Here is a 16,058-nt window from a genome sequence, read left to right on the forward strand (position 1 = left end):
ATAATTCTAGCTTTTCCTACTTACATTGGGTAATCAGATCCAAACAGACCCAAACAGCTTGGATCTGTTCCCGGAGCTCCAGATGCGTACATTTAACTAGCTACTAGATACAAGATACTTAGATATCTAATAGGCATCTTGCAAAATGTCCAGCACTAAAATTCTGTTCTTTTCCCCATCAACCTTAATCCTACTGTTTTCAGTCTCTCAAAGCCTTATTTTTCTCCATAGCATTTATCATTATTGGATACATTAGCTATACCCTTATACTTGCCTTTAGATCACATATATTAAGGCAAAATTTTTTATTCTGTGGTTTACTGCCATTTTCCCTTCGTCTAGAACAAAGGGAAATATGCCTGGCATATAGCAGGTGGTCAATAATATTGTTGAATGAATTATGACTTATCTGGGTCCCTGAGTAAATCACAAGGAGAGAACCAAGGAATAAAGGGATAAAGGAATAAAGGGTACCTTAGAACGATTATGCTTGTAAGTGGTTGACAGGGTAAGAAAGTAGCTCCAAAATATTGCTAGATTTAAAATTTTTTGTAAAGAATAAAAATGAGCAAAAACTGAGACTGTATGCGTAGGAATCTTACTGTTAAATCATGCTACCTAAGCCACATCAGAATTACCAAGGAGAGCTTTTAAATTTATAGATGCTCATTCTTGCCAGTTTGGGAAATGTTGGATGGAATCTCAGGGACGAAAGATGGAATAGAGATTAGAATTTAGAAGGTCTAAACATAACCAAAGGGACCTCCCTGGTGGTGCAGTGGTTAAGAATCCGCCTGCAGGGGACACGGGTTTGATCCCTGGTCTGGGAAGATCCCACATGCTGCAGAGCAACGAAGTCCGTGCACCACAACTACTGAGCCTGCACTCTAGAGCCTGCGAGCCACAACTACCGAGCCCATGTGCCGCAACTACTGAAGCCTGCGCACCTAGAGCCCATGCTCCACAACAAGAGAAGCCACCACAATGAGAAGCTCCACACCGCAAGGGGAGTAGCCCCCACTCGCCTCAACTAGAGAAAGCCTGTGCGCAGCAACGAAGACCCAGTGCAGCCAAACTATCTATCTATCTGTCTGTTTGTCTGTCTGTCTATCTATCTATCTGTATAACCGAATACCCTGTAGTCTGTCTAAAGAAAGGACAGGTTAAAAGGAAAGGGAATCACCCACATAGCATCTGTAAAAACAGACTCTATTCTACCCTTAATGTAGATCTATCCCTCTAGAAGAGATAGATGCCTCAAGCTTCCACAGCTTGGTGTCACAATCCATTAAATTCCTCCAACTCGATTTTGATTTTATGCTCTCCAAGAAACTGTGTATAGAGTTTAGCCTTCCACATAGATTAGCCTTCAGGGAGAAAGTGTGCACTTCAGCAAATATGAATAGCTAGTCTCCTTATGGATATACTTCTCATTATAAATTTGAAACTTGCATTCTGGTTTGTGCATCAGTCTTGGGAGTTCGGTTAATGTGAGTCACCTCCAAGGCATACTGAAAATACCAACTCTGTTAGCTTAAAAGAGCTGAGGAACAGACCCTGGTAGCCCTATCAAGGTTGTACTAACTGAGCAGAAACAAAGAGAGGGCAAGAAAGAAAGAAGTGACTGTAGGTTTTGGTTTTGTATCCAACTGGAGAAAAAAACCAAAAAAAACCCGAGGCTGATATACTTACTACTTAACCCACTAGCCAAAGCAGTGAATTGACCTCATCCTCCTGATGCCCTGGCTCACCATTCCCGATGTACACTGCCAGGTCTTCTCTCGGCATCCAAGACTCCTTAGCAATTCATTTTCATCAATTCTACCCTTATAAAAATGTGGAGGGGTACTCTCTGCTCCAACTCACAGGATTAGTCCAATCAGCCAATTAGCCTAGTCTAGCCCAAAGCTATCTCCCTCCTTTCCAGTCCTCTCCACACTGCAGTAAGGAGACTGACAATTAGCCCCATAGCAACTGCTTTCAGCAGTTCAAGCGTGGGTGCCTTGTATGCCCTCAAGGTAAAGCCATAGTCACCTGGTTTCAGCTACAGTCTACGTTTCCAGGCTCCTCTTCACATGCTTGGCTCATTCTGGAGCTCTGCGTCCTGTTATACTTATGAGTCTTTGGACATGGCATCTACTCCCTCCTCCAGAAAGACTGTCTAGATCACCCTCCCAACCTGACCACCTCCCTTCACCTGTGTAACTTACCAGTCCTTCAGGACACCATACAGATGTCATTTCCTCCCCAACTGAGTTATACTCCTGTGTACAAGTTTCCATGTGGTTACCCTACCTGAGTCCTTGTCACACTGTACTGCAGTTTCCTATCTATGTTTCTGCCCCTCCCCAACTAGACTAAGCTACTTGTAGGCAAGAACCATGTCTGGGCACTTAGTAGATGCTCAAAGAATAAATAGATACTTTGGACAAAATATGGACGTCTCAATCATCCTCATCTCTCTTGTCTGATATAATTTTTATAATTTTGGTCTCTTCTTTTACATACTAAAGTCACATTACTTGCCACCAACCATCACCTATCTCTCTGCCAAAAACGGTAATGGCAATTAAGAATTACATGTATCCTGGGAATTCCCTGCAGTCCAGTGGTTAGGACTCTACGCTTTCACTGCCATGGCTGGGGTTCAGTTCCTGGTCGGGGAACTAAGATCCCACAAGCTGAGCAGAGCAGCCAAAAAAACAAAACAAAACAAAAAGAATTACATCTATCCTAAGATGATAGGGAGACTCTTCAGGTACATTTTAGTATTGTTTGAAAATTGAACAATGCAAACAGATTGCTTTGCTAGTTTTAAAGATAAGTAAATTTTATTTTATTTTTTAATATTTATTTATTTATTTATTTATTTATTTATTTATGGCTGCACTGGGTCTTTGCTGCTGTGCCTGGGCTTTTCTCTAGTTGTGGTGAGCTAGGGCTACTCTTCGTTGCGGTGTGTGGGCTTCTCATTGCGGTGGCTTCTCTTTGTTGTGGAGCACGAGCTCTAGGCGCGAGGGCTCAGTAGTTGTGGCTCGCAGGCTCTGGAGCGCAGGCTCAGTAGTTGTGGCGCACGGGCTTAGTTGCTCTGCGGCTTGTGGGATCTTCCCGGACCAGGGCTCGAACCTGTGTCTCCTGCATTGGCAGGCGGATTCTTAACCACTGCACCACCAAAGATAAGTAAATTTTAAATTTAAAAATTCAGTCATGCTGGGCTTCCCTGGTGGCGCAATGGTTCGAGCCCTGGTCCGGGACGATCCCATATGCCGCAGAGCAAATAGGCCCGTGCGCCACAACTACTGAGCCTGTGCTCTAGAGTCCATGAGCCACAACTACTGAGCCCGTGTGCCACAAGTACTGAAGCCCACGTGCTTAGAGGCCGTGCTCCACAACACGAGAAGCCACCGCAATGAGAAGCCCGCGCACCGCAATGAAGAGTAGCCCCCGCTCACCGCAACTAGAGGAAGCCCACGTGCAGCAGTGAAGACCCAACGCAGCCAAAAATAAAATAAATAAAATAAAAATTAAAAAAAAAAATTCAGTCATGCTGAAAAATACAGTTTACATACATATACACACTCATGAAATACAAATTTCTTTGCCCAAACATTGCCAGGCATTTCCATATATATCTGTCCTAACACAAATATTTTAAAACTCCTTAGTTCTCTTTGCTAAGAAGAAAACAATCTCAAACTAAGCTGACATGTAGAATAATTCATTAGCTGTCTCAAGCAGCAAATATCCAGCTTTTGGGGGGAAATAATGTGACTTCGGTAGTTTTTTTTTTTTAAGTGGTATTAATAGCCAAAGAGAACTATCTCCCTCTGAGGGATAACATTTAAATTATCCCTTAAGTAGACCCAAGTATATTGCTAAAAAATTAGTATGGTTAGAGTTTTGCAGTGCATTTTATATTTTTAAAAAAAGGAAAAAGAAAAGAGATAAACATGCATAGTCTCCTATAATCCAGATTTCCTTTCCAAAGCACTGATTTCCAGGCACTTTCCTACTATTAGGTTATTTTATTTTATGGTTAACATGAAAACAGAATTTTAAATCAAAGGACAGACTGCACTGTGCAAACTAGAATTGCTCATTTTTCACAAGTCCCAGTTCCAGCAGGAGAGCTCTGCAATTTGTTCTCAAGGAACAGGATTTTTTTTTTCCTTTAACCCTCCCCTAGACTCTCCTAAGTACTTTCCCATCACCTCTCATCCAACAGTCTCAAAGCACTTCACAAACAAGCACTGATCTTTATGCTTTCTGTGGAGCCGAAGGCAAGCATCGCCACACCACTTTATAGATGGGGAAAACGAGGAGCAGAGATGAAGACTTGCTGGACACGAATAAATGCTGGAAGAGGCAAGCCACACGGCCCTGGCTTAGCCCTTCCAGGCTGTCTCATCCACCTGGGTGGGCCCACGCCATTTCTCCCAAGCACCCGTCGGGTATTTTAATGCATTTCAGGAACCCACTCTCAGTTTTGGTTGTGCAAATAGAAGTACAAGGGGAATAGCTTCCTGTGAAGGTGCCAAGTTTTCTTTTGCTATTGATATGAAAGGAAATATTTAGTTTCCTGTTCCTCAAGAACCAAAACTTTGAAGCCCTGCATGGGACAGCCAGAGCACCCCCAAAGTGGTCAAAATTGAATTCTCTTTGTTTCGTCTCAATTTCATTAAAAATACTTTTCAACAAGACATAATTTTGTTAGACCCCCCCAAATCAGAAAATTGATATTACTCTTACTATTTAATACCTTTACAAATTAATTTCTTTAAATTAAAAAGAAAAAAAAACTTCGGACTTAAAGGAATGGGAGGGAATCACTAGACATATATGAAACACCTGCTAGAACAGAAGCTTCATTCATAATAGTTTCTGTTGCGTTTACAACACGGTACTGTGAGTCATTGGTTCTTAATGATTCTCAACGTGAGTAACATGAAACGTTTTAGAAAGCAAAACCTCCATCAGTGATAGGGGAAATATGAGTAATGGGGAAAAGAGGGATTGTGAGTTACTAATACAGAAGATGAATTTTTTTAAAACTACATTTGTTTAGTGTTCGGAGACAAATATTTAAATTCTAGCACTAGCATTCATTGTTTGGGTGGGTCTGGTCTATAAAATGGAAATAAACTCACAGGGTCCTTGTTAGGTTATGAAAGGATGCATTTAAATACCCTAATCAAGGTGTGTCAAGCACTTAACAAGTTGGTTCTCTTCCATTTTCATACTTTAAAAGATGGAGGGAGAATTTGGGTTCTATGCATGATTCCTCAGAAAGGGAGGGAGCAGAGTAGTATTTATTACAGTGTGTGGCGGGGAAGACTGAGGGCTCTAAAAAACCATGTGGCGGCAAAAAGATGAAACAAGAATGCCAAAGATATTGATAATCTTGAAGTTGGGAGATGAGTACATGGGGGTCATCATATTCTCTCTAAGTATGTTTGAAAATTCCTATAATAAAAAGTACAAACAATAAAAATACATTTTGATGGTATTAACTTAAAAAAAAAAGGACGAGGGCTTCCCTGGTGGCGCAGTGGTTCAGAATCTGCCTGCCAATGCAGGGGACATGGGTTCGAGCCCTGGTCTGGGAAGATCCCACATGCCGCGGAGCAACTAGGCCCGTGAGCCACAATTACTGAGCCTGCGCGTCTGGAGCCTGTGCTCCGCAACAAGAGAGGCCGCGATAGTGAGAGGCCCGCGCACCGCGATGAAGAGTGGCCCCCACTTGCCGCAACTAGAGAAAGCCCTCGCACAGAAACGAAGACCCAACACAGCCATAAATAAATAAATAAATAAATAAATAAATAAATAAATAAATAAATAAATAAAAATTAAAAAAAAAAAAAAAAAAAGGACGAGAAGGAGAGCTCTAGAGTCCCAGACCTGGGATTGAATCTCTGCTTTCTACTCTGTGAACTTGATAAGTTAGTTTACCGTTCTGTGCTTCGATTTCCTTTCTTGTAAAAGGGGATAATGAGGATGTGGCCAGTGCAGAGATGTGCCGCTCAGATCCTTCTTCCAGAAAGACCTCCCTGCCCAGCTGGTTAGCGGACAGCCTCCTTTAGGGTACGGTCTGCTATTTATTTTATTTATTTATTTTTGGCTGCATTGGGTTTTCATTGCTGTGCACAGGCTTTCTCTAGTTTCGGCAAGCAGGGGCTACTCTTCATTGTGGTGTGCGGGCTTCTCATTGCAGTGGCTTCTCCTGTTGTGGAGCACGGGTTCTAGGGTGCACGGGTTTCATAGTTGTGGCATGCAGACTCAGTAGTTGTGGTGCACGGGCTCAGTTGCTCCACGGCATGTGGGATCTTCCCAGACCGGGGATCGAACCCATGTCCCCTGCACTGGCAGGCAGATTCTTAACCACTGTGCCACCAGGGAAGTCCTAAGAAATAATTCTTATTAAAAACTTCATGCCAATGATTAGAATGGTGTGTTCAAAGTTTTAAAAAGAAACCACGATATAGTTAATGTGATATTATAGTTTAAATGTGAACAGGTTTTAATAACTTTTGCAGCAAGAGATTGGAAGTTTCATCTATTTTGCTGTTGGCAGTGGTGGTATGAATACAGTGCTAGTATTAAACAACTGAGGTTGTTAAGATTTACATAGCCCATCAACAGACGAATGGATAAAGAAGATGTGGTACATGTATACAATGGAATATTACTCAGCCATAAAAAGGAATGAAATTGGGTCATTGGTAGAGACGTGGATGGACCTAGAGACTGTCATACAGAATGAAGTAAGTCAGAAAGAGGAAAACAAATATCGTATATTAACGCATATATGTGGAATCTAGAAAAATGGTACAGACGAACCGGTTTGCAAGGCAGAAATAGAGACACAAATATAGAGAACAAACGTATAGACACCAAGGGGGGGAAGGCGGGGGGCTGGTGGTGGGATGAATTGGGAGATTGGGATTGACATATATACACTAATATGTATAAAATAGATAACTAATAAGAACCTGCTGTATAAAAATAAATAAATAAATAAAATACAAATTTAAAAAGAATTACATAAATTTTTTTTTCTTTTTTCTTTTTGGCTGTGTTGGGTCTTCGTTGCTGCGCGTGGGCTTCCCATTGCAGTGGCTTCTCTTGTTGTGGAGCATGGGCTCTAGGCACAAGGGTTTCAGTAGTTGTGGCATACAGGCTCTAGAGCGCAGGCTCAGTAGTTGTGGCACACGGGCTTAGCTGCTCCGTGGCATGTGGGATCTTCCCGGACCAGGGCTCAAATCTGTGTCTCCTGCATTGACAGGCAGATTCTTAACCACTGCGCCACCAAGGAAGTCCCGAGTTACATAAATTTAGCATAGAATTTTACAGATGAGGCTTATGAGTTAAAAGAATCAATATTAAAAACTTGTATATTCCCAACTAACTCTTTAAGATAATATACATATTTGGCCCTTTATGACTTTTTAAATTTTTTTTACCTAGACACATCACTAGGCTCAAGCTAGTATGACTATATATTATTAAATCAGGAAACAAATATTGCATTACAAACACTAATTCCAGAAGACTTCACACCCACATTCCAAAATCTAATTAGATTAATTTCCCAGGGCATACGTGTATTCTTGGTAGCTTGCAATTTTTAAGTGTCAAAATAAAGCCTTATTTTTAAATGTGGGTGGTGTTGATGAAACAAGTATGAGTAATACTTGCAGGAAACACAATATTAGCTTTAGCAAGGAAGTGGGTGATACTTGAATAGTCCTTCAAAGAGGCACTTTCCATGTCGCACCAATGTAAAGCAAGAGTTCTAATGTGATCACACGGTAAGCACAGACAAAACCCCTTACGGTGCTTGAAACACAGTTTTACTTACCAAAAATGCAATGTTCAGGATGATATCTAATGTATAAAGTGAAGGCAACAAGCTGATGGGTAAATTTCCAACCACAGAATCACCTGACCTCCCCTGTTTTGTTTAATATCTACTAACCAGAGAGACAAATATCATATCGCTTACATGTGGAATCTAAAAAAATGATACAAATGAACTTATTTACAAAACAGAAATAGACTGGGGATTCCCTGGTGGTCCAGTGGTTAGGACTTGGTGCTTTCAATACTGTGGGCCCGGGTTCAATCCCTGGTCGGGGAACTAAGATCACACATGTCCCGAGCTGCACGGCACAATAAATAAATAAAGACAAACAAAAACAGACTCACAGACATAGAAGACAAACTTCTGGTTACCAAAAGGGAAAGGGGGGGAGGGGAGGGATAAATTAGGAGTTTGGGATTAGCAGATACAAACTACTATATATCAGTAAAAAAGATAAACAAGAAGGACCTACTGTATAGCACAGGGAACTATATTCAATATCTTGTAATAACTTATAATGAAAAAATGTGAAAAAGAATATATATATATATATAACTGAATCACTTTGCTGTACACCTGAAACATTATAAATCAACTACACTTCGATTACAAAAAATAAAGATAAAAAGTAAACTAATTTTTTAAAAAATCTACTAACCAGAAAAGACTGTGTAAACCCTGTTTTAACAGAGAGGTAGGGATGACAGAATTAAACTTGATTTGGTCTATCTTTCGAGGCAGTTCTGCTCTGCTCACCGAAGTTCCAAGAGTGATGTCTCCCCTGTTGGTCTTGCCATGTTTATCCCAAACAGAAATCTCTGAAGGATTAAAGAAGAAAGAGCAGGAGAAGAGCTATGAACTGTTGTTAGTACTCTACTCCATTTAGTACTGGCAAGTAAGAATAGGTACTAATTCTCCAAATCCTGCAACTATTAACAGTCCATTAGGGCTTCCCTGGTGGCGCAGTGGTTAAGAATCCGCCTGCCAATGCAGGGGACATGGGTTCGAGCCCTGGTCCAGGAAGATCCCACATGCTGTGGAGCAACTAAGCCCGTGCGCCACAACTACTGAGCCTGCAAGCCACAACTACTGAGCCCGCATGCCACAACTACTGAAGCCTGTGCGCCTAGAGCCCGTGCTCCGCAATGAGAGAAGCCACCGCAATGAGAAGCCCGCGCACCGCAACGAAGAGTAGCCCCCGCTCGCCGCAACTGGGCAACGAAGACCCAACGCAGCCAAAAATAAATAGATTAATTAATTAATTTAAAAAATTATTTTAAAAAAATGCCTAGAGGGACTTCCCTGGCGGTCCAGTGTTTACGACTCCTCACTTCTGAACTAAAATCCCACAGGCCGGGCTTCCCTGGTGGTGCAGTGGTTGAGAATCTGCCTGCCAATGCAGGGGACACGGGTTCGAGCCCTGGTCTGGGAAGATTCCACATGCCGCGGAGCAACTAAGCCCGTGTGCCACAACTACTGAGCCTGCGCGTCTGGAGCCTGTGCTCCGTAACAAGAGAGGCCGCGATAGTGAGAGGCCCGCGCACCGCGATGAAGAGTGGCCCCCACTTGCCGCAACTAGAGAAAGCCCTTGCACAGAAACAAAGACCCAACACAGCCAAAAATAAAAAAATAAATAAATAAATAAAAGTGAAATTCTTAAAAAAAAAAAAAAAAATCCCACAGGCCGTGCAGTGTGTCCCCCCCACAAAACGGAGATCTAGACTGTGTATTTGTGAGGAAGCAGTATAAATCTCTGGACCTTCTGCTCAATTTTGCTGTGAAACTATAACTGCTCTAAAAAATAAGTCTATTTAAAAAAAAATGGTGCCTAGAATTATTTTTTTTTAAATGTTTACAACTGCCAAAGTGCAGAAAGGCATTAAAACTACCCTCCCATTACATTAAAACAGCAAATGTTAAAACAAAAGGAAAAAAAGGATTCATTCATTTATTCAATAAATACTTCTTTCTTTCTTTTTAATATATTTATTTATTTTTGGCTGTGCTGGGTCTTTGTTGCTGTGCGCGGGCTTTCTCTAGTTGCAGTGAGCAGGGTCTACTCTTTGTTGTGGTGCGCGGGCTTCTCATTGCGGTGGCTTCTCTTATTGCGGAGCACGGGCTCTAGGCACACAGGCTTCAGTAGTTGTGGCAGGCGGGCTTCAGTAGTTGTGGCACGCGGGCTCAGTAGTTGTGGCTTGCAGGCTCAGTAGTTGTGGCGCACGGGCTTAGTTGCTCCACAGCATGTGGGATCTTCCCGGACCAGGGCTGGAACCCGTGTCCCCTGCATTGGCAGGCAGATTCTTAACCACTGCCCCACCAGGGAAGTCCCTCAATAAATATTTCTTGAACTCCCAACTGTGAGGCAGGCATTGTTCCTGGTCCAGTTGGTAGACAACTCTTTCACTGCTGCCTCTTAAAGGTGCACACCACAATCAATGTCACTATATTCAACAAATTGTGGAATGCACATTATATGCCTGGCACTGTCCTAAAAACATAGGTTTAAGAAAAAAAATTAAGTACAATCAACACAGGTGGCTTAACATAGTAATATGTTAACCAATATGTATTATTCGGGTCTCTCTGTTTGCTTTCTTGCTGTTATTATTTTGGGCTACTCCATTTCTTATTAGCACCAAAAGAAAGATGGCAGAGAGGACACTAGGAGATAAAGGTAGATTCTGTCACTGAGTAAATTTTTAGCCACAAAGAGTAGAACAGTTATAAGGAAAGCTAAAATTTCCAATGGACTTTTTCTTACTTCACATTAATGATCAAGCTTACAAAAAGTTGAGCTGACACTTCAATAACTTCTCACTTCTTTCTAACACGTAGGTACAAAACCAAAAAAAAAATTCAAATGTAAGAAATTCTTGCTTTGCCATTTCTCCAATGACCAGTCACAATTTCAACAAGTCAGTGAAAACTATTTAGCCTATTAACATGACTTTTTAAACAAAGTCGTGAGTAAATGCATTTTGGTTAATTTTGGTACAGAAACAATTTTACCCTAGTCACTTTAAATCAGCCGTTTATACTTTGTTATAGCTCCTGATATAAAATAGAAGGCCCCTATTTTAATACAATTTAATCCAATAAAGTTATTACAAATTATGGGTTTTGAGTCCATTTTTATGATTGCCTGATAACTTCCTGACATTTCATGATTTCTCAAAAATGTCCTAGAATATCAAAGTTTACGCCTATGGAGAGGTTAAAAAAAAAAAAAAAGGAGAAAAGAGAACGGTTTTACTCTGTCTACAAAGCAGGATGTGGCTAAGAACAGGCCTTTAATGTAAAGTGCATGTTAGAAACCTGTCGTTTTGAAAAGCCTGCCTGGATGTTGACTGGCATCCTAAAATGTGTGTGAAACTGGATGGCATTTGTGGAGCTCTATGAAAGCTGAGAACACCTATTACAAAGAGCTCGTGGCTACCCGAACCAGAGCTCCATCTCTCTCCATACAGAAGCATCATTCTGCCATGTTAGGCTTGAGCGCCCCATCATTATCTCATTACCTATGTGCATGATCCCCACAGCCACCATTCAAGGAAAACCCTCAATCACGGCCCTGCCAGGCTGCCCAGGGCTGCCCAACGCACCGCACAACACTGAGTCTCTCACCACCAGAGAACTGGAGGTTTATTTTTCAGAATCCTTCATTATTCTAATTTTTAAAAAATCTCAAACATTAATAAAACAAGGCAACTGGAAACAGACATTTCGTTCCCCTTCTACTTCTTGGAATTTAAACTCAGATTTTGCACTTCTCTTAGCACAAATTATGTGATCATTCTTTTCCCTCTATTAACCTCTAAGCCACTCAAGGGCAAAGGGCAATACTCTACTGGAATGCCTTTTTCTTTTTTTTAACTCTTCACTGACATATACTTGTATAGAGACAACGGATGACTCATTCTTCCTCATAAACTTAAAAACAAGTGAAAAAAATTCTCAATTAGTTTACACACCTTCTCCCTTAAAAATCTTTTCCAATTATTTTCACTGTAGAAAATTTCAAGCATAGACAGTAGAAAGCATAGTATCACAAGTCCTCCTGTACCCATCAACCAGCTTCAACAATGACCAACTCCCAAGCACGTTCCCTTCATTGACATCCCCATCCACTACCACCCCAAATTCTTTTGAAGCAAATCCAAGATTTCCTTTCATTCATATATATTCCAGTTCCCACTGATTTTCAACAACTCCCTGTCTTTGCCTTCCTTCCCACCCTCTACCTCCAAAAATAAGTGTACAGAATAATGCAGGTGATTGTAGCTATTTTACCGGTTTTCTTCTCTTAGCTACCCCCCCTCTTCTGGATCACCTTCTATAACGTTCACCAACATCACCGTGAAGTGCCCACCATTGTGTTCAGTCCCTTTAACTACAGCCTATTTCACTTAGAAATATATTGCATTCCCCCCACCCCAATAATCGCCTTCTCTAGTTTGAACAAGTGAAACAAAATCGTGCCAAATTTTCTATTCTCTTGATTAAAAATTACTTCTGATTTGTTCCCCTCATCCCAGAAAAGGTAAAAAGAGCCAAAGGGAGTGGAGAAGGAATAGAAGAAGAAAGAAATTCAACACTTAAAATGGTAGATTCTGCCTAATTGGCCGTGTGTAAATACTTAAAACCATCTGTTACTTTATTTTTTAAATGAATATTTGTAAACATCAGTCGAAAATTGGAGTCCCTTTTGATAGAGGATGTTTATAAAATGAGTTATCTTAATGTAAGGGAGCTATTGCCTTCAGGATTTCGGTATTAATACCAGTGGCTGCTTCTGAGCCTAAGAAGTGGTTATGTAAAAACAATTAAAGCAAAAAAAAAAAAAAAAAAATTAAGGGAGGATGCGCGCTGTTTCTATAGCTGCTCTAACCTTGTTTTATTTTGACGTGAGATTTCTTCGCCTCAGCTCAGAGAGCCACCACCACCCCACACCTCCACACCCTTTACAAATGGAATTCCGAAGGGAGGCACTTTCGAGTTCACCATGGGAAATGTCTCATCTTGAGAACATTTCAGGGCGATAGTTGAGATTTCATCTACTCCTCCCTCTGGACACTGCTCTGCACATCCCTTGCCCGGTGATTGCCTCAGGAATCCAGAGGAAGGCAGGGAAACGAGCTCCGGTCCACAAGCCACAGCCTCTCCTCCCCGAGGACGGCCTGTGCACCGCCTTGGCATCCTCCTTTCGCCCTGGTCCGGGGAGAGGAGCTTCCAGACAGCACGCTACTTGTTTATCCATCCGCGCCCCAGGTTAAGAATCCCGGCGGGGCGCTCCCTACCCCAGTTTAGCCTCTTTCCTCTGAGCAGTTAAAAAATATAAAATCTACCCCGCGAATGCCTCTTCCTGAAGGTGATAACACCAGATCTCCCTCTAACTCCGACTACTTTCCCCTCCAGGCCAAACGCCGCAGTCCCCACATCAAATCGAGGAGCTGAGCTGCCCCTCAAAAAATCACAAGTGCACCCCTAAACCACCACAGGGCAAACGTCCTCGCCACTAGGAGGAAGACACCAGTTCTCGCCCCTGCGCCCCAAAACCCAAGACCCGGGGCCGGCCCCTCCAGGGCCGCCCCGCCCCCCGGAGGAGCGCCTGACCCGCCCGCACCTCCACGAAGAGAAAGCAGCCTAGGACCTCGGGTCTGGGCGCCGAACACCGAACGCAGCCCTGAAAATCCCCGGGCCTCCACGCCCCCATTGGGTCGGCCCGCGGCGCATCGGTTACTCGCTCCGGGGGATTAAGGCTCTTCCCAACACACACCGCTGGCCTCGGGGCGCCGAGGAGAGGGAGTCCCGCCCGCGCCTCCGGCTCAGGCCGCGGGGGGACCCAGATCCGCGCCCCCTGCTCGGGCCGCCGGGGACCCACCCCAGCGCCCCTCACCTCCGAAGGGCGAATCTGGCTCGCACCTCCTGCTCAAGCCAAGGCCAACGAGAGGCTCCCGGACCTGCGCCTACCCCCAGGCCGCCGGGACCCCGACCAGCGCGCGGTCGCCTCCACCCGGGCAGCCCGGCCCGCGCCCCCAGCCCAGGCGCGCCAGGCACCTTCCCCCGCATCCCGGCGGGCCCAGCCCCTCACTCACCCAGAGCTCGGTGCCCCAGCTCATGGTGCAGGGGGCGGGAAGGGGCGCGCCGCGCGGCAGGCGCGGCTCTCCGGTCCCCCTCCCAGGCGATCCCTTCGCCCCTCGAGATCCCCGCGACCGAGGAAAGCCCGTGCCCGCGCGGTCGCCGCCTCCTCCGGCTCGCCGCTCCTCGCCTTGAGTCTCCTCGGCGGCTCCTCCTCCCCTTCGCTCCTCAGCAAAATGGCCCGAGGAAGCAGCAGCCGCGGTCGCCGCAGCGCCCGCCAGCCCGCCCCACAGCCGGAGAGCAAGGGGAGGGGGAGGGGCGGGAGGGGGCGGGACTGCACGCCGGGGGCGGGGTCGGCCTGACAGCTCGCGCACGCGCGCGCCCCGCCCCCGGCCCCGGCCCCGGCCCCGGCCCCACCTCCCCCTAGGCGCCCTCCGCCCCGCCCGCGTGGTCCGGGGGTCCGGAAGGACCCGGAGGGAGGAGGGGGCACCGCCGGGACTTGGAGGCCCGGACCTTCCCCCCGCACCCCACTACCGATTTTTTTTTATTACTTATTAGCAACCACACTCTCTGCTCTTAGGACAACCACTCGCCTTTGAACATAGCCGGCCCCGGTTATTACGGGTGCTCTGCAGAGGCCTGAGGTTGCTCCCCTGCGCCGAGCGCCGCTTTGAATTTCAGGACCATACTTTTCCCTGGCAGCCATTCACACCGACCGGAGTTCGCTCGGATGGTCTTTCCCCACCGCCCGGGAACCGTGGAGGCCCGAGGAGCCTTGCAGCCTTGCGCGGTGGGAGTGGGGCCTGGTATGGTGCTGTGTGTGTACTGCACACAGAGGGACGTCGAGGCGAAGAGCGGCCAAACAGCTTTCCAACAGTGATTTCCAACTTGTTCGGCCAAGAAACTCTCAGACGTGAAATCACGTTGCCGCTTAGTGGGTAAAAGCAAAGGCGCTGGGTCCACAGATAACGCGTTTGGTTCCAATCCAGCCTCCCGCACTTAGTAGCTGGGTGGCCTCCGACAATGCCTCCACCTCTAGAAGCTCAGAGCCCTCGCCTGACAAATGGAGTTATTTAATAATGTAGCCATCTTGCCGTGTGCTGGCGAGGATCAAGGAAATGAGCACCTGTTACCTGGCCTGTTGGTGGTAAACTGAGAGCTCATTTTTCAGTAGATACGGACTCCTTTTTCTCTGTATTTGGAGGGTCTACACAAATAACATTCCAGGAATGGAGAATTGCTTGAGTTCCAACTCCTTCCTCTGAATCGCTAGGCCTTTTCTCCCCAACTTTTCTTTCTTCCTCAGCTAATGCTACTGACTTTTCTGAATAACTGTGGACTCCTAAAATGGGCCCCATTTTAGAAATATTTCACAGTGATGCATCTCTCCAATCCCACTACACCCAGCCTCAACCAGCTTATCATTCTCCACGAGAGGGTGAAGCAAGGGTGGTGTTTTACTCTTGCAGATAAACCAAGTTCTACTTCCTTTGTTGGACAGAATTACAATAAATTTAAACAGTCAAAACTGTTTTGGTCTTTCTTCAGTTACAAGTTCCCTCCATCCCCTTGTTTTTAGTGTGTGTGTTTAAATATTTTGTTCTCGGTTACCAGGTCTGGGAACTCTTTACCCAAGCCTGCTAGATGTGTAACAATCAGAACTGCCATCCACTTATCTCCCAAGGTAGATTAATAGCCAGAGTGAGTTGGAGGGGTTAGAAATTCAAACAATACTGCACAGTTTAGGTGGCTATTTGGAAATGGTAAGTGAAACGCAGATCATCTAACAAGACCCTGCCTCGGTATTCACCTCAATTTCCCTTCCTACCAAGGTTTAATATTTTTTCAAGTACACTTGACTGCCTTCTAGGAGACTTCTCATAAACAGAGTGACCACGTGTGAAAAGATGCTAATCAGGAGGAAAAGCAACCTGCTGCTCTAAAGAAGAGAAAGAAGAGGGGACAAAGAGGAAGGGACAGCAGAAAAAAAAAAGAGAGACCACATTAAAAGGAAACCTTTTAAGATGAGTAAGCCGGAAATAGTTATAGGAGCCCATAAAAAGCCACAGCAGCAGAACTATATGGAACTGGGTTAATTAGACCACACTGCAAACATCTT

General features: G+C 44.6%; 1 protein-coding gene across 11 annotated transcripts in view; it reads right to left on the minus strand.

Annotated features, from left to right (window-relative positions):
* The window catches only part of FNBP1 (formin binding protein 1), a 143,521-nt gene extending 129,282 nt beyond the window's left edge, over positions 1-14,239 (minus strand). For all 11 annotated transcript variants that reach the window (XM_036854780.1, XM_036854777.1, XM_036854771.1 and 8 more), the window contains exon 1: positions 13,957-14,239. In XM_036854780.1, the coding sequence (XP_036710675.1) occupies positions 13,957-13,980 (24 nt within the window). In that variant the 5' untranslated portion in view covers positions 13,981-14,239. The remainder of the gene's footprint in view (positions 1-13,956) is intronic.
* Positions 14,240-16,058: the final 1,819 nt, after the last annotated feature.

The sequence above is a fragment of the Balaenoptera musculus genome, chromosome 6, assembly GCF_009873245.2.
Source record: "Balaenoptera musculus isolate JJ_BM4_2016_0621 chromosome 6, mBalMus1.pri.v3, whole genome shotgun sequence".
NCBI classification, from domain to species: Eukaryota; Metazoa; Chordata; class Mammalia; order Artiodactyla; family Balaenopteridae; genus Balaenoptera; species Balaenoptera musculus.